Below are 23,737 nucleotides of genomic sequence, written 5' to 3' on the forward strand. Positions count from 1 at the left end.
TAACCTAATTGAAACTACTTGATGATTATTCTATTTTTTTAAGTGAGGCATGCTTTGAATGAGCAATAAAATACTGTCACCAGATTAGTTATTGTTAGATATTGGCAAAATGACTAGCAGTTTTTCAGTTATTTAAAGATAGCAAGAAAATTGGTATGCTTTCAAATACTTATTCAGACATTTTTTATTTGAGAATTTTGCGCTTGTAATTACCCATACCAATTTGTTTACAGTGTTGCGGTGGTTAAACTGGGCAGCTTACAGTAACTTGCAGATGACTGACGGTAATTTTGCTTACCAAATGAGCATCATTTCCTGTAAAACACAGTCTTCCTCAAAGGAAGTTTTAAGCCAGTCTGATGACTAACCTTCGGTCAGATATGCAAATAAGGGTAACAGTAAATGGAAGGAGGAGCTTTCAGCACGCTTATTCTTTGTCCTTTTTGTTACTATGAAGAAGTTTCTTTTCATGGGTAGTGTCTTTTAGCACTGTTGTGCGTCTAAAGATTTCTGAGCACAGCTTGGAATGGATCTCGTGCCCAAAATGCATTTGTATAATAAAATAGAATCTGCCTGGAGGCTTTTCAACAAGGTAACATTCACGTTTTTACGTACAGTGTTTATGGGATACTCCTTTGGGTTTCGTTTTGCTGAAACACAATAATCTGTATGGTGCGCTTATACAGCTTTTTCAACTGGAGCATCGTAAATGAAGCGTTTTTTAAAAAACAAACCTATGGTGTTAGAAGTAGTTATCAAGAGAATACTTGTTCCTTTTTTAATGCATTTTGAAACAATAGTCATTTTTTTGAAGCTCCAGTTGAATATGAACAGTATCTGCTATCTATATCAAAATGCAGTTTATGCATGCTGAACATACAGCTTCTGCAAAGTATCTTGCAGCAGCGAAGAATTTCAAAGTCTACACGATGTATAATCATGATGTTGAATATTACATTCTTAAAAGTTTGGTACTGTTTGAATAAATGTAGAAATTCTCATCTTAAAATATTTTAGCATAATATAGAAAACTGCTGGAGTCCTTATGTTGACAATGTTTTCGAAAGGGTTTTTAACTTCTGTACTCAAGAATGAACTGACATGGCTGAATTTGACAAACTAAGTACTTAGTTCTTAGTTATCGGTCTCAGAAAAAATTGGATAATGTGTAGCATCATTTTCAGCTTAACTCTCTTACATACAGTAATATCTTGTGTACTCCAATACGTTCCAGATTAGGCTGGGTGCTTTTGGACAGTCAGAGGTGAAGGCTCCCTTCCCTATGGGAGGATAACAAACTGCATGACTCTTAAGTTCTTATTTGTGGCCAGTTCTGAAGCAACTTCACTAGAAGTCCTACTATTGGTGACATGGTGGGGAGGAGGGCCCTTACAATTTTGAAATTCTCAATGTGACACAGGTTACATATCTAACCCGGGTAAAAGTGCGACAGTTTATAGAATTTATCCAATTTGCATTCCCTAACAGAAAGGTAGCGAAATTGAAAGCCTGCATTTAAACAGTTTTGAGGTACTGCCAAAGCAAGTAAAATGAGGAATTCTTGCTCCCTTGTATTATTGCTGCAGTGCTTCATAAATTAATGAACACAATTAAAATATTTAATTGTATTATCTACAGGTCACGATTGTTTGCCTGTGCCCCCTCTGATTTTTTTAAAAGCATGGTTGGGTCAGCACCAATGGAATCTTACTCGAAGGTGCATTCTGATGCATCACTGCTGCCCAATCCCTGAACAGGAGAATCTCGCAGCCTATAAAGCAATCAACCATGTATGAGAAGGTGCTAGTGAATTAAATTTTCATGAGGGAAATACAGCCTCTGCTCTATTTTGTGCCAGTTGCCTGCTGGGACCAGGGGTTAAGCACCAGTTTTTCAGCAGCTCCATGGTTGCCTTTTCCTCCTGTTGGTGGCTTGCCCCATAGGTCCGCCACAGCAAGCCTCCACTCCCAAACTGACTCAGCTCCTCATTAGAGTTAGCTTCCCAATTCTTTATCGTCTTGGACTGGAAATTCAACCATGGTCATGGGATTTCTCAGTGGCAGGCAAAAGTCCTGCCCCACTGTTAGTGGCCCCATTTGGAAACTCCAGTCTAACAGATATAATTGCTAAATCAGGACTGCAAGATTGCCCTATGCAACAAACATCAGCATCCACAAATATTTTTCTATTCTAAACTTTAAAACTAAAAATTTTGATGCTTGCAGCTTTAATTTGCAGGCCACTTTCTCACATAATTATATTTTGAGAACATACTTGTTCATCTGATAACTCATTTGCAATATCAATCTCATGCCAAGACATTAAAGCCGCCTAACCATCCAGCATAGATTGACCAAGATGATACTAAGAATGATAGGAAGGGGAAACAAAATATTTTTTCCATTGGAACTGAGAATTTTTAAAATTCTGAAGGTTAGTTGATTTGGGGAAAACTATTTCCTCTGGTTTGGGAGACATTGACAATAAGTCACTAATTTAAAATTATCATTAACAAATTTAGAAGAGAAATTTCTTTACACAGAAAGTTGTATGACCTTAAAATGCTTTGCTACTGGGATTTAAAGGAAAAGAAGATACGTCTATGGTAATACAGCAGTGGGATTAGTTTGTATTGCTCTAGCAAAGAGCTGGTGCCACAGACATGTTGGGCCAAATGGTATTTTTCTATGTTTTAAACTTGCATTGTTCTATTCTGTTGCCTTCTGCTTTGAGATGAGGGAAGCACATCTGAGTCCTGTGCTTATCCGTGGACTATCATAAATACCAGTGATGGCAAAAGTAAAAGTAGCAGTGGCACAAGTGATGAAAGCCTGCTGGCTGCTTCACACACAGTAGTTGAAGCACTTCCAGCAGCGCTCACCCGCTCAGAAATTTCCCAGTGATCGGGAAAATTGTTGGAATCAATAAGACATATTTAAAAAACCTTTTCCAAAACAGTTGATTATGCTGTGTCAAGCAATAAACTTATTTTTGTTTGAACAGCTTCCCCAATTGGAAGGAGGTTGAATAAAGGTAAAAGATATTGAAATCATTTCATTATCTATGTTGAAAAAAGTGAGTTACTTGTACTGGTGACAGCAATGTTCATTCATATCTGCCCTTCCCCGCCCCAGTTTTAAAACCATCCTGAATTCCAAACAGGGTGGTTTGAACAGCGGGAGGAAGAAATCCATATGTTACAGAGCTATTTTTTTTCATACACTCTAAAAGTTCCATAAATGTGAATTGGCAAATAGTGTAGCTGAAGTAAGAGATATTCAGTGTCTGCAATGCGTTCATTTTTCATAAGTTAACAGGATGTGTAGTTTTAAATTCTAGTGAGGCTTATATTTGTAGAATTACGGTAGTGGTACAGGCACATCTACATATAAAAAAGGTTGCACAATGCACTTGTCCTGCCTACATATTGGGAAATATTTACTGGCAATCATATGCAATCACGTGATTAATCAGTAAGACAGGGTTCGGAAGATAAGAGTTCAGATTTGTTGGTTTTATTTTTACATATTTACACACTTACTCCAGGAATAATTCAGTTTATTTTGCAATGCATTTAAAGTGGCATTGGATCTTTTTAATTGTTTATAGCTTGTTCAATTTTAAATGGAATGGATAAAAAAAAGCCCAAGTCCATAATGCCCTTTCTAATGAATAGAGAAGGCTGACCATTTGAAAAGGATAGATAACTCATGAGACGCAATAACTTTCCATATACAGTAAGATTATTTTCTACTGGTTCTGTTGCCCCCTCCCCCATCCTTCGCCAGCAGCACATGCTGTTCTTCAACCGCCAGGGAAACATTCACCCCAGAGCCACAATGCAGTGAAGAATTTATTTTACTGTGGTCTTTTGGGAGCTTGTTATGCAATATGAATATGTGTAATTTTGTGCAATAAGCTGAAAATGCTTCTGATTTTTACATTCTAGCATCCAGCCATACAGGATAAATTTGAAAAAACAAGCACCTTATTTAATCATTTTCTTTCCATATATAAAGTGCTGATGAAAGAACTAGACCCAAAAATACTTTAGAATGTCATTTTATAGTCAATTTGTAAACAAAAATTTGAATATGTGGTATTGTATAGATATATTTGTTTGCTTTGGCTGCCATTCCTGTGCAATCTATCTGATTTTGGCTGGATTTAAGAATAGCAGTGCAATGCAAAAACAATTGTACTCTGTTTAAGCTTTGGTTTTCTAGCCTAAAATTCCCCCAACTGCTGGAGAAAATCTGTATAGCTGAAATATGAAAAGCACATTTCTGGCCTGTCCGCATAAGTTGATTGCTTAACCTTAGCCAGAAAAGTAGCAACCTAGGGTGTTTATGCCATTGGCAGTAGATGCTAATGTACGTTCTGAGCAGTATTCTGCTTTTTGTCCCAACTTTAGGATAGGAAAAGAATGCCTCTTTGAGTTGTTGGAACATTCTTAGAACACCTCAAGTGTGTTGTGTTCTACTAGAGGCGTTAGCACAACCAATGCCTGGATAATCAGGAAAGTCATGCCTGACTTGTATCATGAGCTGGCCTATCAGTTTTTATGTAAGCAGCCTACTACTTGGTTTCTTTTGAATTCATTCTCTCCAACTCATTTTAATGTTCCACTGCCTGCTCCTCCCAAGGGCTTGTGTGACCTTGAGACTTGTCCAGCTTCCCCATCTTCCTGCAGTATTCCCTGGTGTGTCTATGTGGCAGTTCCAATGCTATAGGAAGTGAGGGAAAATAAATCTATTGTAAAGGGAGCAAAGAAAGAAGGGAAAGGGGAAAAGAGAATTTGAAAAGTAAGACGAGTGAAAAAGAGTTATGTGGAAGGCAAGAAAACAAAGGTGGAGTGGGAAGAACGAACTAATTAAATGCTTTTTAAATGTAGCCACTCTTGTAGGGAAGTATAGCAATCAATTTGTGCACAGCAAGGTCCCAGAAATGGCCAACACCTAAAAAATCAAACCGATCTGGTGACTTTTATTGAATAAATGTTGGCCAGGATACCGGGGAAAATTCTGTTATCGACATTGTGTCAAGGGACCTTTTGCGTCCAGTTGAGGGGGCAGTTGAAACCTCAATTTAATGAGATAAGCAGAAACTAGAAGAGCGAGAAAAACAAATTTAAGAATTGAGTAAGAAACAGAAGTGAAGGAGAAAAAGAAATCAGAAATTAAAGATGAAATAAAGAAAGACAGAAGGGAGAGTGAGAGAAACAGATGTGGAGAAGCCGAACGATAGAGAAACCAAAGTGCAGCAAGAGAGAAACTACTTTCTAATGGAAGGACTGAGTGTAAACAATGAAAAACATTATGAAAGTGTGGTAGAATGGTTCCTGTAAACCATACATAAAACTTGAAAAGTGAAATATTTATTTTCCTATTTAGTTTAGAAATCTATAGGGATCTCTAACCACTGTGATCCTAAAGATTTCATAACTGCTAAATTTGGCTGATGTTTGCATGAAATGCATTTGTGTTTTATTGTGTACTTCTTGACCTATCATTTGACATTTTTGTGGTGTAAAATAATGAGATCAGCAACCAGGAAAGAAAAAACAAACTTCTGCGCAGTTAACATTTAGGGAGCTCAGTGCATTTCAATACACATTATTTTGAAAGAAGTTCTGGATTATCAAGTATTATCCACTTGCTTTTTCTTGGCTAACTCTGAAATAAAGTTTGCAGGCTGCTAAGGAAGAAGATCTGCAGCTGGTAGTGTGGAGGCTACATATTTAGATACAGGTCTCTTAGCAGTTACTACTCCTAATTGTGCAATTTATAATAAATGAATCAAGAATTGTTGTTTGCAGTTAGAACGTTAAGACACGGCAAACTATGCAAGGCCAGCAAAATATACTGAACAAGTCAAAATGCAACTAAGCAGGAAATTTGAGGTTTTTTCAGGAATTAGGGAGGGGGTTTATTCTACCTGAATGGAAAATTTGTATACCAATTTATTATAAACCTGCGCATCATGCAAGTAAATTATTACAAAATACCTTTCATCAATTTGCTTGTGATTTTTCTTTTTGACTGTTCTAATTTGAAAAAAATTACGAAAATTGAGAAATTTGAGATTTGAAGCCAAAGTCTTAATATGGTGTATATTCTTGCCTGTCAGCTGAATATTTCGAAAGTAGATAACTGAGTATTTTAACTAATTGCTTTCCCATAGCAGTGTTCATAGCAAGTCAGAAAGTAATCTGTTTATAACATGAGCCTGCTTGTAGCAGAACCTGCAATGCTTCTGCACCAGAGTTTCTGACCACCTTCTGTCTTCAGGCTGCTTTGCTCTGCTCCTCTGTTATATTATTACTATGGGTACAAAGATTCTACGATAATGTACAAGGATGATATTGAGCTGCAAGAAACACAAGCAGTGCTACCAGTAGTCCCAAACTGGTACAGAAGATGTTACAAGCTCACAGGACAACAGTCTTGTTTGTACTGTGTCATGATTGAACTGCCTCTGATGACCGCCTGCAGTGAGTGCCTCATGGTAGAGGTCACGTGACTACAGAAAGCCAGGATGCACATTTGCACAGTATTGCATTCCCACTTTTCATACAAAAACCCCCCAAAATTTTGCATGCATTATCATTAACACTATGAGTTGCACAAGTTACCCACAATGCACACAACTGTTGTCAGGATTTTCCTTCTCCGGGGTGTGTCATTCTCGTGTCACTTCTTGTCGCAGTAACTGTTGTTCCATTTCCGTCGTTGGGGTGCTGTGGACTTGAGAGACTGATGGTTGGCCGTGGTCTGTACAGAAGGCGAGTTCAGATCTTCCTGAACGGCAGCCTGCAGTGAAGAAACAGCTTCTCCATTTGCACGTGTGTGCCTGCGGTTGCGATGGTATATCTGGTCAGTCACTTCCACCGCGTATAATCGAGGTGACAACTTATCCACGCAAGTCCCAAGTTGCCCCTTGGGCTGACTCTTGTTGAGGATGTTGAAGGTTTGTACCCTGACTGGCTCTCCAATGCTCAATTCTGTCAATGGTTTGGCAGTTTTGTCAAAATGAAATTTGGCTTTCTGTCGTTTCACCTTGATTTTGTCACTCATGCCTGTTACTACTTTTGGCTTCAGTAGCTTTTTTGCTATTTGAAGAGTAGTTTGGGTGCGGCGTGAAGTTAATCTTTCTGATGAAAAGTCATAGACTTGAAACATTAACTTTGTTTCTCGCTCCACAGATGCTGCCTGACCTGCTGAGTATTTCCAGCACTTTGTTTTTATTTCAGATTTCCGGCTTCTGCAGGAAAGCCTTAGATTATAGGACGATATAGATGGGTTGCTAAGATGAGCGGAGCAGTGGCAAATGGAATTTAATCCTGAGAAGTGTGAGGTGATGCATTTTGGGAGGACTAACAAGGCAAGGGAATATACAATGGATGGTGGGACCCTAAAAAGTACAGAGGGTCAGAGGTGTACTTGTCCATAGATCACTGAAGGCAGCAGCACAAGAAGATAAGGCATAAGGGATACTTGCCTTTATTAGCCGAGGCATAGAATATAAGGGCAGGGAGGTTATGATGGATCTGTATAAAACGCTAGTTAGGTCACAGCTGGAGTACTGTGTACAGTTCTGGTCACCGAACTATAGGGAGGATGTGATTGCTCTGGAGAAGGTGCAGAGGAGATTCACCAGGATGTTGTCTGCGCTGGAGCATTTCAGCTATGAAGAGTGACTGGATAGGCTAGGATTGTTTTCCTTAGAGCAGAGAAGGCTGAGGGGGGACCTGATTGAGGTATACAAAATTATGAGGGGCATTGATAGGTTAGATAGGAAGAAAGTTTTTTGCTTAGTGGAGGGATCAATAACCAGGGGGCATAAATTTAAGGTAAGGGGCAGGAGGTTTAGAGGGGATTTGAGGAAAAATTTTGTCACCCAAAGGGTGGTTGGAATCTGGAACACACTACCTAAAGGGGTGGTAGAGGCAGGAACCCTCATAACATTTAAGAAGTATTTAGATGAGCACTTGAACTGCCATAACATACAAGGCTACGGGCCAAGTGCTGGAAAATGGCATTAGAATAGATTGGTGCTTGACGGCCGGCACAGACACGATGGGCTGAAGGGCCTGTTTCTCTGCCGTGTAACTCTACGACTCTATTAGTGTTGGTATTGAACTACTTTCCATGCCTTCAGTAGGTGTGTTTCTCCACTCGAGGATTGCCTTGTATACATCTGTGCTGGATTTGCTCACTTTCTTTATGATTTCTTTGGCAATTTTCACTGCTGCCTCAGCTTTTCCATTTGACCGACGATAGTGTGGAGATGATATATGGTGTTGAATTTCCCAATCCTGTACGAAGTGGCTGAATTCTTCACTCGTGAACTGAGGGCCATTGTCGCTCATCATAATGTCTGGAATGCCTTAACGACCGAAGTGTGCTTTCAGGCATTCTCCAATCTCACCATTGAAGTCAGCTGGTCTACCTCCCAGTAGTCAGATTAGTAGTCTATAGTGACAAGATAATCAGTACTTGCGAGAGTGAAGAGGTCTACTCCCAGCTTCGTCCATGGTTTGTCTGGGATGTCGTGACATCAGCGGCTCTTTAGCTTGGTACTTATTACACACACTGCACTGGCTGATGTGGTCCTTGATTTCGTTGCTCATATTTGGCCAGGAGAGCACTTCTCTTGCCTTCTTCAGACTCAACTCAATTTCTTGCATGGATGCGCTTTAGCATCTCTCCTCTCAACTCCATAGGGATAATGACACTATTTCCTTTGTACAAGATACTGTCTTGGGCTGCCAATTCATCTTTGTATGCCCAGTATGCTCTTGTGACTACAGCAGTGTCCTCTCCTAGATGCTTTCTGGCCGTCCTTTCATCACTACTTCTTGAAACACTTGGAGAGTTGCATCTCGAGTAGTTGGCTTGATTTGAGCAAGGCACTTGTCTGTCAAATTCAATGTCTTTGCTGGGTTGATGACTTCCAGAGCATGTCGAGCTGCAGCTTCACGTTCAATCTGGAAGATTTCACACTGTGTCGTAGCATCCTCTACTTTATAGGGAGTGCTGCTCTCCACGGCATGTCAGCGATGTACATCTGTTTCCCTTGTTTGTATGTCACATCCAGGTGATATCTCTAACCGGAGTAGCATTCTTTGCAGAAGCTTTGGAGCAGATAGCAGCTTGAGAGAAAATGCTTTGGGGTGGCTTGTGGTTGGACTCAACTATCACTTTGTCTCTTCCAAGTAGATATTGATGAAAATGTCCGCAAACAAAGACAATGGCCAGGCACACTCTGGATCTGGGTGTAGCGTCATTCTGTTTGCGCTAACGCCCTGGTAGAAAATGCAACCGGCTGTTCTTGCTGCATTAGAGTTGCTCCGAGTCCTGTCTCGCTGGCGTCACACTGCAGGGTGACTTCATCATTTACGTCATAGTGTTTCAGCACTGTGCTGCCGTCACTAGTTGCTTGATTTTAGGGAACGCTGCTGCTTGTTCTGTGCCCCAATATCACTGCATGTCCTTGGCAGTGAGTCGGCATAATGGTTCACACTCCGACAAATTGGGCAAGAATTTTGATAAATAGTTGACGAATCCAACAAATCGCTGCACTACTTTAACTTCTGTCGGTCGCTGCATCATTGCTACCATTCTCACCTTTTCAGGATCTGGGTGAAGACTTTTTGCTGTCAGTACATGACCTATGTACTTGACTTCAGGCATCTTTAATTGCAATTTTTTCTTGTTAAGCTTCAGGTTCATCTGGTGAGCTCTGTCTAGCAGTTGCTATCTCATGCTGTCTGCATTGATACTCCTCTGGAGCCGTGGAAATGCCAAACAGTATGCATAACCATCTGTATCTCCCAAACAGCATCCAGAATGTAGTTAGAAAGCTGCTGCTTTCATCCAGCTTTACTTGCCAGTAGCCATCCTTCGCACGGAGGGTAGTGAAGATTTTTACATTTGCAAGTTGTGGCAAAATTCCTTCAGTGGTTGGCATGGGGTAGTGAGATTGCTTTAAGAGCTTTATTTAGATCCTTTGGGTCGGTGCATACTCTCAGCTTTCCAGGTTGTTTCACTGCTACCATGCTGCTAATCCATTCTGTAGGAGTTGTCACTTTTTCTCGATTACTCCCTTATTTTCCAGTTCTTCTATCTTGTCTTTCAGGCTGACCTTGAGGGCAGCTGGAACTTTCCTCAGCAGATGCTGAATTGGTCTTACCCTCTCATCTACATCGAGATGATATTCTCCAGGAAGACATCCTAAACCTGTAAACACATTGTTGTACTCCTCTAGGATCTCGTCTGCGGTCAATGATTTAGTATGCTGCGACACGTTGCAGATCTCTTTGCATGTTGGGGGTTACCAGTCCATGCTTTAGACTTGCTCTGGCTGAGATGCTTGCCGTCGATGATCTGGAATTCCAGATCTTCATTCTTGTCATTGCATTGGGCTATCAGGGTAATTTGCCTTCTCGGCACTAGTATGGTGCCATCATACAGCCTCAGCCTTACTTTTGAGGGCTTCATTTTTGGATCACCTTGTTGAGCCACTTCACACAGGTCTGTGAAGGTCATGATGTTGCATGATGCACCAGTGTCTATCTGACACTTTATGTTGACAATAGTCTCCTGCAGTCATCATTCCAACAGTCACAAACCATTTATCGCCTATCGACCTGACTGAACCAACCTGTTGTTTGGTGTATAGTGCTTCATCAGACTCTTCGGCTGATATCTCTCTAGTGGCCATCTGTACCTGCTTGTTGTGCTTCCTTCTAGCCAAACACGTGTGCAAAATGATTCGGCTTGTTGCAATGAGAACGCTGCTTTCCCCATGCTGGACATGCTTTCCTTTCCTTTGTGTGATGTCCTCCCCAGTATTGTCATTCTGCCCTTTGTCTGTGATCTTTCTGCCCTTTTGGCTGAGAATGTCTATCAGCATAATGCAAGACCTGGTCTGTTCTGCTGTGAATATGCTCTAGCTGCTGACTTACGACCTCAGCGCTTCTGCACACGTCGATCGCTTTCCTGAGAGTAAGTTTATCCTCTCTTAGTAGATGGGCACTTACTGCGGAATCTCTCACGCCTAATACAATTCTGTCTTGATTTAGATCATCTTTTAGTTGTGCAAGTTCACAGGATTCTATGGGCTGTGTTAATGAAGTCACACATTGATCAATGGCCTTTTTTTCACCTAATTTTGAACACATACCATTCATAAGTTAAGTTCACTTAGGGTTCAAAGCGTGTCTTCAAGGCTTTCAAAATTTCTGATGTCTATTTTTTGTTCAGAGAGATTTAGGGTGGAATATATTTTGTAACAGTCTCTCCCCAGCAGTGATAAAAGTGTAGCTACTCGCAGCTGCTCTGGTTTTCCCCCAAAAGGGCAGAATGACAATACTGGGGAGGACATCACACAAAGGAAAAGAAAGCATGTCCAGCATGGGGAAAGCAGCGTTCTCACTGCAACAAGCCGAATCAGTTTGCGCACATGTTTGGCTAGAAGGAAGCACAACAAGCAGGTACAGATGGCCACTAGAGAGAGATCAGCCGAAGATTCTGATGAAGCACTATACACCAAACAACAGGTTGGTTCAGTCAGGTCATTAGGTGATAAATGGTTTGTGACTGTTGGAATGATGACTGCAGGAGAATCTGTCGCAATTTCATAATTTTGCTGTTATGAACAGAAAAACTGCCAGTTCTGCTTCATATCACCTGTCATTTTGACTGGTGCTGGGAGAGGAAAATTTGCAGCCATTGTGTCTTACTCTGCTTTCAGCTATGGCCTGCTTCTTTGTTCCTTTTCTGTGGCTTTTAGCAGCTCTGAACATTCCTGTGTTCCTCTTTTAGTAGCTGTCCTGCTATACAGCTCTTCAACACTGAATCTCAGCTCTACTCTGACACCCATGTTACGAGCTCACAGGACAACAGTCTTGCTTGTACTGTGTCTTTATTGAACTGCCTCTGAAGGCAACCTGCAGTGAGTGCCTCATGGTAGAGATCACATGACTATGGCATGCCAGGAGGCACATTAGTACAGTATTGCATTTCTATCTCAAACAGAAGATGAACCCCACAGTGCAAGTATATCTTCTGGCCATAGTTAAAATATTGACATCACATTCTTAAGTAAAACAAAATATTAGTATTTAAAATATAGGGCTGAATTTTCTCAGCCCTCTAGGATGGACCAGGAGGTGGGAGAGGGTGTAAAGTGGCGAGCAAAGATGGAGGGTGGAGTGCCTTCCTGACGCCGTGCAATGAATTGCTTGAAGTGCATAGAATTATGTCAGGCTTCTGGAAACAGCCATGCAGGGTTGCTTTCAGGGCCACTGCCACAGCCATTAAATTCAGCCCATAGTTTCAGAATTGATATAAATAGAAGATAAAGGACACATTCAAAAATTAAAAATGTTGTTTGTCAAAGTCCTAAGCATCCTGATAAAGTTGCACTGCTATTTTGAAATAAAGAAGTGTGTGTTGGATACCTGGCCTCATGGTGGCTGCTTCGAATTGTGCTCAGTGGGGAGAGGGAGTGGAAAGGGTGAAGGCATCAGAGCATAACAAAAGTCTAAAAACATCTGTCTAATTTCCTCATTTCAGCTTTCTATCATGACTTCCAGTAGGCTGGAGTCCAAAGGACGTCATAGTCCTCCCTACCACAAACACTCGCCTCTCTCCACTCTGGAAATTTTTATTCTACCCTTCTGCACTAATTATAAAAACCATTTTTCACATCTATCAAAAATGAAATATCTCAAATGATTAATGTGATAAAAATGTGGCATTATTATGGTAAGCTCTACTGAAACCTCTATATCATTTTAAATTCACTGTTTTCTGTGTTATTCCCACACTTCTGACTCTACATATCATAAACTGAGTTTTAGAATTGGTAGGGGAATCAAACACACACTAGATTAAGATGAAGGGTCACAGACATGAAAGGTTAATTCTGTTTCTCTCTCCACGGCAGACCTAATGAGTATTTCCAGCATTTTCTGTTTTTACACCAGATTGACATTTAATCTAACTTGCATCAAAGGTACTAAGGTGCAGAGAGGTGAGCGGTTGAGATAGAAATAGTCTAAGCTGTGCTGCTTGTTCTACATTTTTTACTAAAATTTTCAAAAAAATCTCTAAAGTGGTAAGTCTAAGTTCATTATTGGAGGATTCTCCTATGTAGGGTAAAACCAGCATCACAGCTTGGACAATTCCTGCCCAATTACTCACTCTTTTCCACAACATTAGCATTTAAATAGTTAATAGTTTTCCTGATAAAGGTGTAAGACTCATTTGTTTTATTTTGCTTCCCGTCAGCTCATGCCTAACTTACTTGAAATTGGCATTGAATACATATTTATATTAAATAAATATATTGTTAGTGAATGGTTGCTTAGAAATGCTTAGATCCAGACGCACACAATGACAGATATTATAGCAAAATCCTTTACCTAGCTCAAATGTTAAGATGATCCTTTCTCAAAAAGAATTTGTGCCTTTCAGACATAGAATCTTTTTAGAAATGATTTCCTCATGTCACAAGATGACTGGCGAATACATGCCTTATAGTCAGCCTCGCAGATTTTCTTGTCATGTGTGCTCACCCACCCCAAGCTAAATCCTCAGTTACCTATTAATGTAGAGCCAGTTAGCACGAACAAACTCATCAGTTAAATAAACTATAATCATGAGGCTGACTCTGACTCATTTATATAGAAAATAGAAGAGCACAAAAAAGAAAAAAAAAGACTTAGATTTATGAAGTGCCTTTCATGGTCAGCGGACGTCTCAAAGTGCTTTACAACCAGTGAAGTATTTTTGAAGTGTAGCCACAAGGCTACATCATTGACAGCACTTTGCAGCTTGGGAGGTGTGGGGGTGGGGGGTGAAATATGTTAATAAGTGTCACATCCTTATCTAAGGAATGTTACGACCGAGGCAGGAGGAGTGCACTTTCTTTTCTAGTTCCACTTCTCCACAGGTCACAACTTCTATTTAAATATTAACCGGGTTACTGATACAGCCAATCATATTCTCTTTTTTTTTAAATCCCAGAACAAAACACATCAACCAGGTTTTCTATTATAAAACAAGACTTAACCAGTAACGAAGCAAAGCATTAATGCACAGATTAAAATATGAAAGTCCCCTTTTTAAAAATTATCCAAATACGCTCTCACGCACACACTGGAAAAAAGTACAGAAATTCACTCTGCTGAGGTCTGTTACAACAAAAAAGACAAACAAAACTTTGGCCAAGTACTTGTTAATTCTTGACGAAAAAAGAAGGTATGGAAGGAAGTCAGTTGTCCGTTTTTTGGTCTGGCTTCCGGGTGTATGGAAACGGGTCACTGGGTTCATTTAAGAAGCAGCCCGTTCTGGAATGTTGAGAATTATTCTTGTAGGCTTTCTAGGAGAAATGTTGCATCAAGGTTTTTCTGCCGGAATACACTTGAATCGCAGGATTTCTTTCCAGCTGTTCAGGAGTTATATGAAACAGGGACTCATTTCCCCACACTGGATCTTGGCAGGATCTCTTCAGAGGTAGAGAAGGAGGTGAGCTGGATGGTCTCTTTTTGCCTGGCAGGAAAACACCAACTGCCTCAAACAGTTCATCACCACAACTAACTGAAAACAATGTTCAAATCCCAAAGAGTGAGTCAACCTCCTGACCTCCATAAAACTTAGCATGTGGCTTCTCTATAATCATTTTCTTCTCAAGTCACCAAGGTTTCTGCTGTTTTCTGAGACCAAATCACAGCCTCCAGCACAGGTGGCTTTCCAGCAACATCTTGTCCTGTTGGTGAGCTTGGTTAAAAAAAAAACCCATGGAATCTTTTCAGTTTTAACACGAGTTCTCAAAAAATAAAAATAATAAAGATAATGGAAGATTCCAGAACAGGAAGGATATACTTTCCATAGAAGGAGTGCAGCGGAGGTTCACCAGACTGCTCCCTGGATGGCAAGATTGTCTTAGGAGAGATTACAGAAACTGAACCTGTATTCTCGAGAGTTTCGAAGAATGAGAGGTGATCTCATTGAAGTTTACAAAATTCTGACCGCGTTTGACAGGGTAGATGTGGATAGGATGTTTCCTCTGGCTGGTGATTCTAGAGCCATGGACACAGGCTCAGAATAAGGGACAGGCCATTTAAGACTGAGTTGCGGAGGAATTTCTTTACTCAGAGAGTGGTGAATCTTTGGAATTCTCTACCCCAGAGGGCTGTGGAAGCTCAATCATTGAGCATGTTCAAGACAGAAATCGATAGATTTCTGGATATTAATGATACCAAGGGATATTGGGGATGGTGGGGAAAAATGGCATCGAGGTAGATGATCAGCCATGATCTGTTTGAATGGTGGAACATGTTCGGGCTGAATGGCCTACTCCTGCTCCTATTACCTATGCTCCTATGTCCTATATTTCAATGTTCCTATCCTGCTTCATCTTATGGATTTGTTTCTATATTACTAAAGAGAAAAATTGGCAAAATACTGCACATACTGAAAATACACAGCAATTCAGTCAGCATCTGTGGAAAGGAAAGCAAGTTACTGGTTCAGTTGTGACCCTTTCTTCCAAAATGGGATTTGCTCCTATTGAATGCACTTTTAAGTAGAGTAGCCCAAATTTGTTAACAATGTTTGAAGCCCACAATTTGATCAGAGTAAAGCAAATTCAGAGTGAGACATAAAGTACTGTTACTGGGAAAGAACAAGATGGATCAGTATCTCGATTAATAAGCTACATTTGTTCAATACCTTCTCAATACAGATGCTTTGTCTAATTTAAAAATAGCACAGTAGTTCTGTAAAACATAGAATGAAATAAAGAAATGATGAAACTAAAGCAGCGATTCTTTTTTGGAGTGCTTCAGCTATTTAATATGTAAAGATTTATGTTTTGACATTAACTTTGTTGGATGTGAGCTTTCTGCTGCATGTGGAAGTTTCTTGACAGGGAAGTTCACCCTGTTACTGTATTTGACAAACAGGAAAAGATCTAAATAGTGTCTGTCCATTTGTATGCAGTTGATTGGTCAATAACTGGCATATCCTCTAAAATCCTCAGAGCAGTCAAAACATTTCCAAAAACTGTTCCAGTGCTTGCTTTAGCAATGTCATCAGTCGGGCAAAACATTCCATGATATATGATAAAGAAACAATTGTGATTATTGGAACTTAGCAGAAATGAAAAATAAAGACTGATTTTTATTTAAAGCTAATTCTAGTTGCTGTGAATCTTGAACTTTATTTTGTACTCATCACTGAGACAGGAAGTAAATTAAGAATATTGAGTGCTGCCTCTGTAATCTGTTGAAAACATTTCAGATTTCATCAAACCATAGTGAAATTGTGCCAAATTTTAATGTCTGCACTGACTCATTAGAAACAATTTAAAAACTCTCTTGCAGGAAAAATGTGAGGCTCTGAATTGATTTATACAGGCCCTGCAATTAAAGTGTTAGCCTTTCTTTCGAACATCCACCTTAATTAAGTTTTTTTTTTAAACAAATTACTTCTGTCACAATTTGTAGCTTCGGTGCATGGCTGGAAATGTTTTTAAAAACTAATTCAAAAAGCTTTAGTGCAGCACAAAGGGGCAGCGATAGCACTGTGGAGAGAGAAGCAGAGTTAACGTTTCAGGTCAGTGACTCTGCTAACTCTGCTTCTCTCTCCACAGATGCTGCCAGACCTGCTGAGTACTTCCAGCATTTCTTGTTTTTATTTCATCACAGTACATGCCAGCCTACGCAGCAACTTAGTGCAGAGAGAACTTTGACAGAAGACTGGGAGCACCGTTGCCCAGGGATGGTGTTATGCCTTTGCAGAGGAAATAAGGTCAAAGAAGTAAAAAAAAAATCTAACTAGAAACAGTTAACCCTTCTTCTCTACTGTCATTTTCAGTACTGGATATAGTTGTTTGAATTTCACATGATGAATTGCATACACATTTTGAAAGCTTAAAGTTTAATTAATATTAAGTCTTGGCTCTCGAGGTTGTTGTTTTTTGTATGCATATTTTTCCCTTTTGAAACCTGTTTCTGCCTTAGGCAGGAGAGAAACTGATCTGGTATACAGATGATCCCCGCTTCATATTACTGCTGCATGAGAAGATTCATTTTTATATGACAGGGTGGTCTATATAGTTTTCCGTCTCCTTGGTGGAGAAGGCAAGGGTGGGTTCCCACCTCAGTTGCTACAAAAGAACCTTTCTTGCTTAAAAATTGCAGCTGCTTTAGATTAATTTTATCTGTAAATCTTTTTCTCGTCATAATATTCCCTTCCGTTCATCCAGCTGCGTTTTCTATGAGTGGACTGCTGAAGGGTCCAAGTAGAAGTATGTAGAGTTAGGAAATATTGCTGTCTGGGAAAAGAATAAGTATTTTTGAATCCAAGGAGTACTGTATACGAAGCACATGGATTGCAGCAATAAAATACTTTTTCCAGAGTTAATATTAACACGAATTTCTTCCCCCCACCCCCGCACTCACATCAGAAGGGAAAGGGTTTTTGGGGGGCATTTTTAAAAAAAATTATCATACAATGTTCCCCATACCCATTCTGTATGCGTCTGTCACCATTTTTACGGCAGCAGGTTGCGTGATAGTGCAATTGGGAGCCTGATTTATGTTGAACATGGGCCTGTTGGGTTTCTCAGGGCTTGGGAAACCTGGCGGCTCAATGTAGGCTGGGGCAGCCGGATCAAGCAGTTTTTTTTGTAGTACTGCTTGTTGCCCAGGAGGAGCAGGAGAGTTCCTCCCGGCCCCTCGAACAAACGTTCCGTTGATTGCAGTTTCTCCTTGCTGCAGTGATCAGCCAGGATTTTGGATGCCCAACGTCTGACTTACATAAGTGTATTCAGTGTTGTCAAGCAGCTGTGTAACAAACCATTAATGAACAGGGTTATTTAAAAGAGTAGCAAAGGTTATACAGGCAATTCATTATATCATGGTAAATCAACATGAATGGATACTGAGCAGTAGCTGTAGCAGCAATCAGACTGAGATTCTAAATGGTGATATTACTTTAAGACTAATTCCTTAGGTAGTTGACATTACCAACTTTGAATAACCAGTCTGTTAATTAGTTCAATTAGTACATGTGATTAACAGTGCTCAGAGCTTACACACCCTTCTCCCCATGAGCTTTATGGTTGAATCAATCTCCTTCCCTGGGACGCAGGTGTTAGCTTCTGGAGTGTTGTAATTTTGTTATTCCACTAAGAAGGAAAATATTACATTCCTGAACCTGTGGAGAGAACATTATATTTTAATAGTAAAATACTTGGCTTTAAACTGTTTTTTACAAACAACATTGTACAAAATAATTTTGTGTTCAACCTTCGCCAACGGGGCTAGGTTATAGATAATATCCTATAAACACAATTGTGTTACCTATAAAGAAGCGTAAAATTGTATCACCAAAATCAGGTGCCTTTTAACAAGTCCTTTTCAAGCATTCAGCAAGAAGTGTTATACCATTCACCTTATTTTCATTTTTTTTTGTATTTTGCAGGATTTCAATTGTATGGATGATAATTCCCTTTTCTCCTCACCTGATCCATCACTGTCTGATATTGCCGATACTGAGGATTGTAATCTGGATGTTCTTACTCCAAGCATTTGGTCTTCAGGCAGAATAGAACCCAACATAGAGGTCAGTGCTGAAAAGATATGATTGGCTGTATTTCATATTTTTTGATAGCAGTGATGGGCTTTTAACATTGAAAATTCAAAACAGACCAAACTCTTGATCATTTTGACACTTTGGGCTGGATTTTGTGTTAGAGGTAGGGCTCCCGGTACCAGGCCGAAAAGGCAGGGGAAAGCCCACTTCTGCCTTTTCATGCAGGATCCCCGGAGCAATCCTCCCGTCTTTTAGAACTAAGTTTCAAGAGCCGGGATTCCACCTTCAAGAGCTGCCAGCCAATCAGAGGGCTCTCTCTCTCTCCCCCCCCTATCTCTCTCTCTCTCCTCCCATCTCTCTCTCTCTCTCCCCCTATCTCTCTCTTCCCCCCCCCATCTCTCTCTCCCCCATCTCTCTCTTCCATCTGTATCTCTCTCTCTCCCCCCCATCTCTCTCTCTCCCCCCATCTCTCTTTCTCCCCCCATCTCTCTTTCTCCCCCCATCTCTCTTTCTCCCCCCATCTCTCTCTCTCCCCCCATCTCTCTCTCTCCCCCCCATCTCTCTCTCTCCCCCCTATCTCTCTCTCCCCCCTATCTCTCTCTCCCCCCCCCATCTCTCTCTCCCCCGCCATCTCTCTCTCCCCCCCCCCCATCTCTCTCTCCCCCCCCATCTCTCTCTCTCCCCCCCATCTCACTCTCCCCCCACCCCCCATCTCTCTCTCCCCCCCAATCTCTCTCTCCCCCTCCAATCTCTCTCTCCCCCCCCCAATCTCTCTCTCCCCCCCCAATCTCTCTCTTCCCCCCCCCATCTCCCCCCCCATCTCTCTCTCCCCCCCCATCTCTCTCTCCCCCCCCCATCTCTCTCTCCCCCCCCCATCTCTCTCTCCCCCCCCATCTCTCTCCCCCCCCATCTCTCTCTCCCCCCCCATCTCTCTCTCCCCCCCCATCTCTCTCCCCCCCCATCTCTCTCTCCCTCCCCCCATCTCTCTCTCCCCCCCCATCTCTCTCTCCCCCCCCATCTCTCTCTCCCCCCCATCTCTCTCTCCCCCCCCCATCTCTCTCTCCCCCCCCCATCTCTCTCTCCCCCCCCCCATCTCTCTCTCCCCCCCCCATCTCTCTCTCCCCCCCCCATCTCTCTCTCCCCCCCCCATCTCTCTCTCCCCCCCCCATCTCTCTCTCCCCCCCCCATCTCTCTCTCCCCCCCCCATCTCTCTCTCCCCCCCCCATCTCTCTCTCCCCCCCCATCTCTCTCTCCCCCCCCATCTCTCTCTCCCCCCCCCCATCTCTCTCTCCCCCCCCCCATCTCTCTCTCCCCCCCCCCATCTCTCTCTCCCCCCCCCCCCATCTCTCTCTCTCCCCCCCCCACCTCTCTCTCCCCCCCCCATCTCTCTCTCCCCCCCCCATCTCTCTCTCCCCCCCCCATCTCTCTCTCCCCCCCCATCTCTCTCTCCCCACCCCCCATCTCTCTCTCCCCCCCCCCATCTCTCTCCCCCCCCCATCTCTCTCTCCCCCCCCCATCTCTCTCCCCCACCCCCCATCTCTCTCTCCCCCCTATCTCTCTCTCCCCCCCATCTCTCTCTCCCCCCCCCATCTCTCTCTCTCCACCCCCCCATCTCTCTCTCTCTCCACCCCCCCCATCTCTCTCTCTCCCCCCCCATCTCTCTCTCCCCCCCCCCATCTCTCTCTCTCCCCCCCCATCTCTCTCTCTCCCCCCCCCATCTCTCTCTCTCCCCCCCCCATCTCTCTCTCTCCCCCCCATCTCTCTCTCTCCCCCCCCATCTCTCTCTCTCCCCCCCCCCATCTCTCTCTCTCCTCCCCCCCATCTCTCTCTCTCCTCCCCCCCCATCTCTCTCTCTCCTCCCCCCCCCCATCTCTCTCTCCCCCCCCATCTCTCTCTCTTCCCCCCCCAATCTCTCTCTCTCCTCCCCCCATCTCTCTCTCTTCCCCCCCCATCTCTCTCTCTTCCCCCCCCATCACTCTCTCTTCCCCCCCCATCTCTCTCTCTTCCCCCCCCATCTCTCTCTCTTCCCCCCCATCTCTCTCTCTTCCCCCCCATCTCTCTCTCTCCCCCCCCATCTCTCTCTCTCCCCCATCTCTCTCTCCCCCCATCTCTCTCTCTCCCCCCCATCTCTCTCTCTTCCCCCCCCATCTCTCTCTCTTCCCCCCCCCATCTCTCTCTCTCCCCCCCCCCATCTCTCTCTCCCCCCCATCTCTCTCTCCCCCCCATCTCTCTCTCCCCCCCATCTCTCTCTCCCCCCATCTCTCTCTCCCCCCCATCTCTCTCTCCCCCCCCATCTCTCTCTCCCCCCCCCATCTCTCTCTCCCCCCCATCTCTCTCTCTCCCCCCCATCTCTCTCTCCCCCCCCATCTCTCTCTCCCCCCCCATCTCTCTCTCCCCCCCCCATCTCTCTCTCCCCCCCCATCTCTCTCTCCCCCCCCCATCTCTCTCTCCCCCCCCATCTCTCCCTCCCCCCCCCATCTCTCCCTCCCCCCCCATCTCTCTCTCCCCCCCATCTCTCTTCCCCCCATCTCTTCCCCCCCATCTCTCTGTTCCCCCCCATCTCTCTGTTCCCCCCCCCCATCTCTCTGTTCCCCCCATCTCTCTGTTCCCCCCATCTCTCTCTCTCCCCCCATCTCTCTCTCTCCCCCCCCATCTCTCTCTCCCCCCCCATCTCTCTCTACCCCCCCATCTCTGTCTTCCCCCCCCCATCTCTCTCTTCCCCCCCCCATCTCTCTCTTCCCCCCCCCATCTCTTCTTCCCCCCCCCCATCTCTATCTTCCCCCCCCCATCTCTCTCTCTCCCCCCCATCTCTCTCTCTCCCCCCCATCTCTCTCTCTCCCCCCCATCTCTCTCTCTCCCCCCCATCTCTCTCTCTCCCCCCCATCTCTCTCTCTCCCCCCCCATCTCTCTCTCTCCCCCCCCATCTCTCTCTCTCCCCCCCCATCTCTCTCTCTCCCCCCATCTCTCTCTCTCCCCCCATCTCTCTCTCTCCCCCCATCTCTCTCTCCCCCCCCATCTCTCTCTCCCCCCCCATCTCTCTCTCCCCCCCCATCTCTCTCTCCCCCCCCATCTCTCTCTCCCCCCCCATCTCTCTCTCTCCCCCCATCTCTCTCTTCCCCCCCATCTCTCTCTTCCCCCCCCCCATCTCTCTCTTCCCCCCCCCATCTCTCTCTTCCCCCCCCCCATCTCTCTCTTCCCCCCCCCATCTCTCTCTTCCCCCCCATCTCTCTCTTCCCCCCCCATCTCTCTCTTCCCCCCCCATCTCTCTCTTCCCCCCCCATCTCTCTCTTCCCCCCCCATCTCTCTCTTCCCCCCCCATCTCTCTCTTCCCCCCCCATCTCTCTCTTTCCCCCCCCATCTCTCTCTTTCCCCCCCCATCTCTCTCTTTCCCCCCCCATCTCTCTCTCTCCCCCCCATCTCTCTCTCTCCCCCCCATCTCTCTCTCCTCCCCCCCCATCTCTCTCTCCTCCCCCCCCATCTCTCTCTCCTCCCCCCCATCTCTCTCTCCTCCCCCCCATCTCTCTCTCCTCCCCCCCATCTCTCTCTTCCCCCCCCCCATCTCTCTCTTCCCCCCCCATCTCTCTCTTTTCCCCCCCCCCATCTCTCTCTTCCCCCCCCCATCTCTCTCTTCCCCCCCCCATCTCTCTCTTCCCCCCCCATCTCTCTCTTCCCCCCCATCTCTCTCTTCCCCCCCAATCTCTCTCTTCCCCCCCCGTCTCTCTCTTCCCCCCCCCCATCTCTCTCTTCCCCCCCCATCTCTCTCTTCCCCCCCCCATCTCTCTCTTCCCCCCCATCTCTCTCTTCCCCCCCCCCATCTCTCTCTTCCCCCCCCATCTCTCTCTTCCCCCCCCCATCTCTCTCTTCCCCCCCATCTCTCTCTTCCCCCCCATCTCTCTCTCTCCCCCCCATCTCTCTCTTCCCCCCCCCATCTCTCTCTTTCCCCCCCCATCTCTCTCTTTCCCCCCCCATCTCTCTCTCTCCCCCCCATCTCTCTCTCTCCCCCCCATCTCTCTCTCCTCCCCCCCCATCTCTCTCTCCTCCCCCCCCATCTCTCTCTCCTCCCCCCCATCTCTCTCTCCTCCCCCCCATCTCTCTCTCCTCCCCCCCATCTCTCTCTTCCCCCCCCCCATCTCTCTCTTCCCCCCCCATCTCTCTCTTCCCCCCCCATCTCTCTCTTCCCCCCCCATCTCTCTCTTCCCCCCCCATCTCTCTCTTCCCCCCCCATCTCTCTCTTCCCCCCCATCTCTCTCTTCCCCCCCAATCTCTCTCTTCCCCCCCCATCTCTCTCTTCCCCCCCCCATCTCTCTCTTCCCCCCCCCCATCTCTCTCTTCCCCCCCCCATCTCTCTCTTCCCCCCCATCTCTCTCTTCCCCCCCATCTCTCTCTCTCCCCCCATCTCTCTCTTCCCCCCCCCATCTCTCTCTTCCCCCCCCCATCTCTCTCTCCCCCCCACCTCTCTCTCTCCCCCCACCTCTCTCTCCCCCCCATCTCTCCCTCTCCCCCCCATCTCTCTCTCTCTCCCCCCTATCTCTCTCTCTCTCCCCCCTATCTCTCTCTCTCTCCCCCCTATCTCTCTCTCTCTCCCCCCCATCTCTCTCTCTCCCCCCCATCTCTCTCTTCCCCCCCCCCATCTCTCTCTTTCCCCCCCCCCATCTCTCTCCCCCCCCATCTCTCTCCCCCCCCATCTCTCTCCCCCCCCATCTCTCTCCCCCCCCATCTCTCTCCCCCCCCATCTCTCTCCCCCCCATCTCTCTTCCCCCCATCTCTCTCTCCCCCCCATCTCTCTCTCCCCCCCATCTCTCTCTCCCCCCCATCTCTCTCTCCCCCCCATCTCTCTCTCCCCCCCATCTCTCTCTCCCCCCCCCATCTCTCTCTCCCCCCCATCTCTCTCTCCCCCCCATCTCTCTCTCCCCCCCCATCTCTGTCCCCCCCCATCTCTCTGTCCCCCCCCCCATCTCTCTGTCCCCCCCCCCCATCTCTCTGTCCCCCCCCCCCATCTCTCTGTCCCCCCCCCATCTCTCTGTCCCCCCCCCCCCATCTCTCTGTCCCCCCCCCATCTCTCTGTCCCCCCCCCATCTCTCTGTCCCCCCCCCCATCTCTCTGTCCCCCCCCCCCCATCTCTCTGT

At 45.1% G+C, this 23,737-nt stretch overlaps 1 protein-coding gene across 8 annotated transcripts in view; it reads left to right on the top strand.

Moving 5' to 3' along the window:
* The window catches only part of LOC137351631 (protein strawberry notch homolog 2-like), a 182,503-nt gene that overhangs the window by 73,422 nt on the left and 85,344 nt on the right, over positions 1 to 23,737 (top strand). For 6 of the 8 annotated variants that reach the window (XM_068016261.1, XM_068016260.1, XM_068016263.1 and 3 more), the window contains one exon: positions 18,501 to 18,641. In XM_068016261.1, the coding sequence (XP_067872362.1) occupies positions 18,501 to 18,641 (141 nt within the window). Of the gene's footprint in view, positions 1 to 438; positions 593 to 16,665; positions 16,824 to 18,500; positions 18,642 to 23,737 lie in introns of those variants that run through there. The other 2 variants (XM_068016265.1, XM_068016264.1) reach the window with 2 other exon arrangements.

The sequence above is a fragment of the Heterodontus francisci genome, chromosome 36 (genome assembly GCF_036365525.1).
Source record: "Heterodontus francisci isolate sHetFra1 chromosome 36, sHetFra1.hap1, whole genome shotgun sequence".
Taxonomy (NCBI): Eukaryota; Metazoa; Chordata; class Chondrichthyes; order Heterodontiformes; family Heterodontidae; genus Heterodontus; species Heterodontus francisci.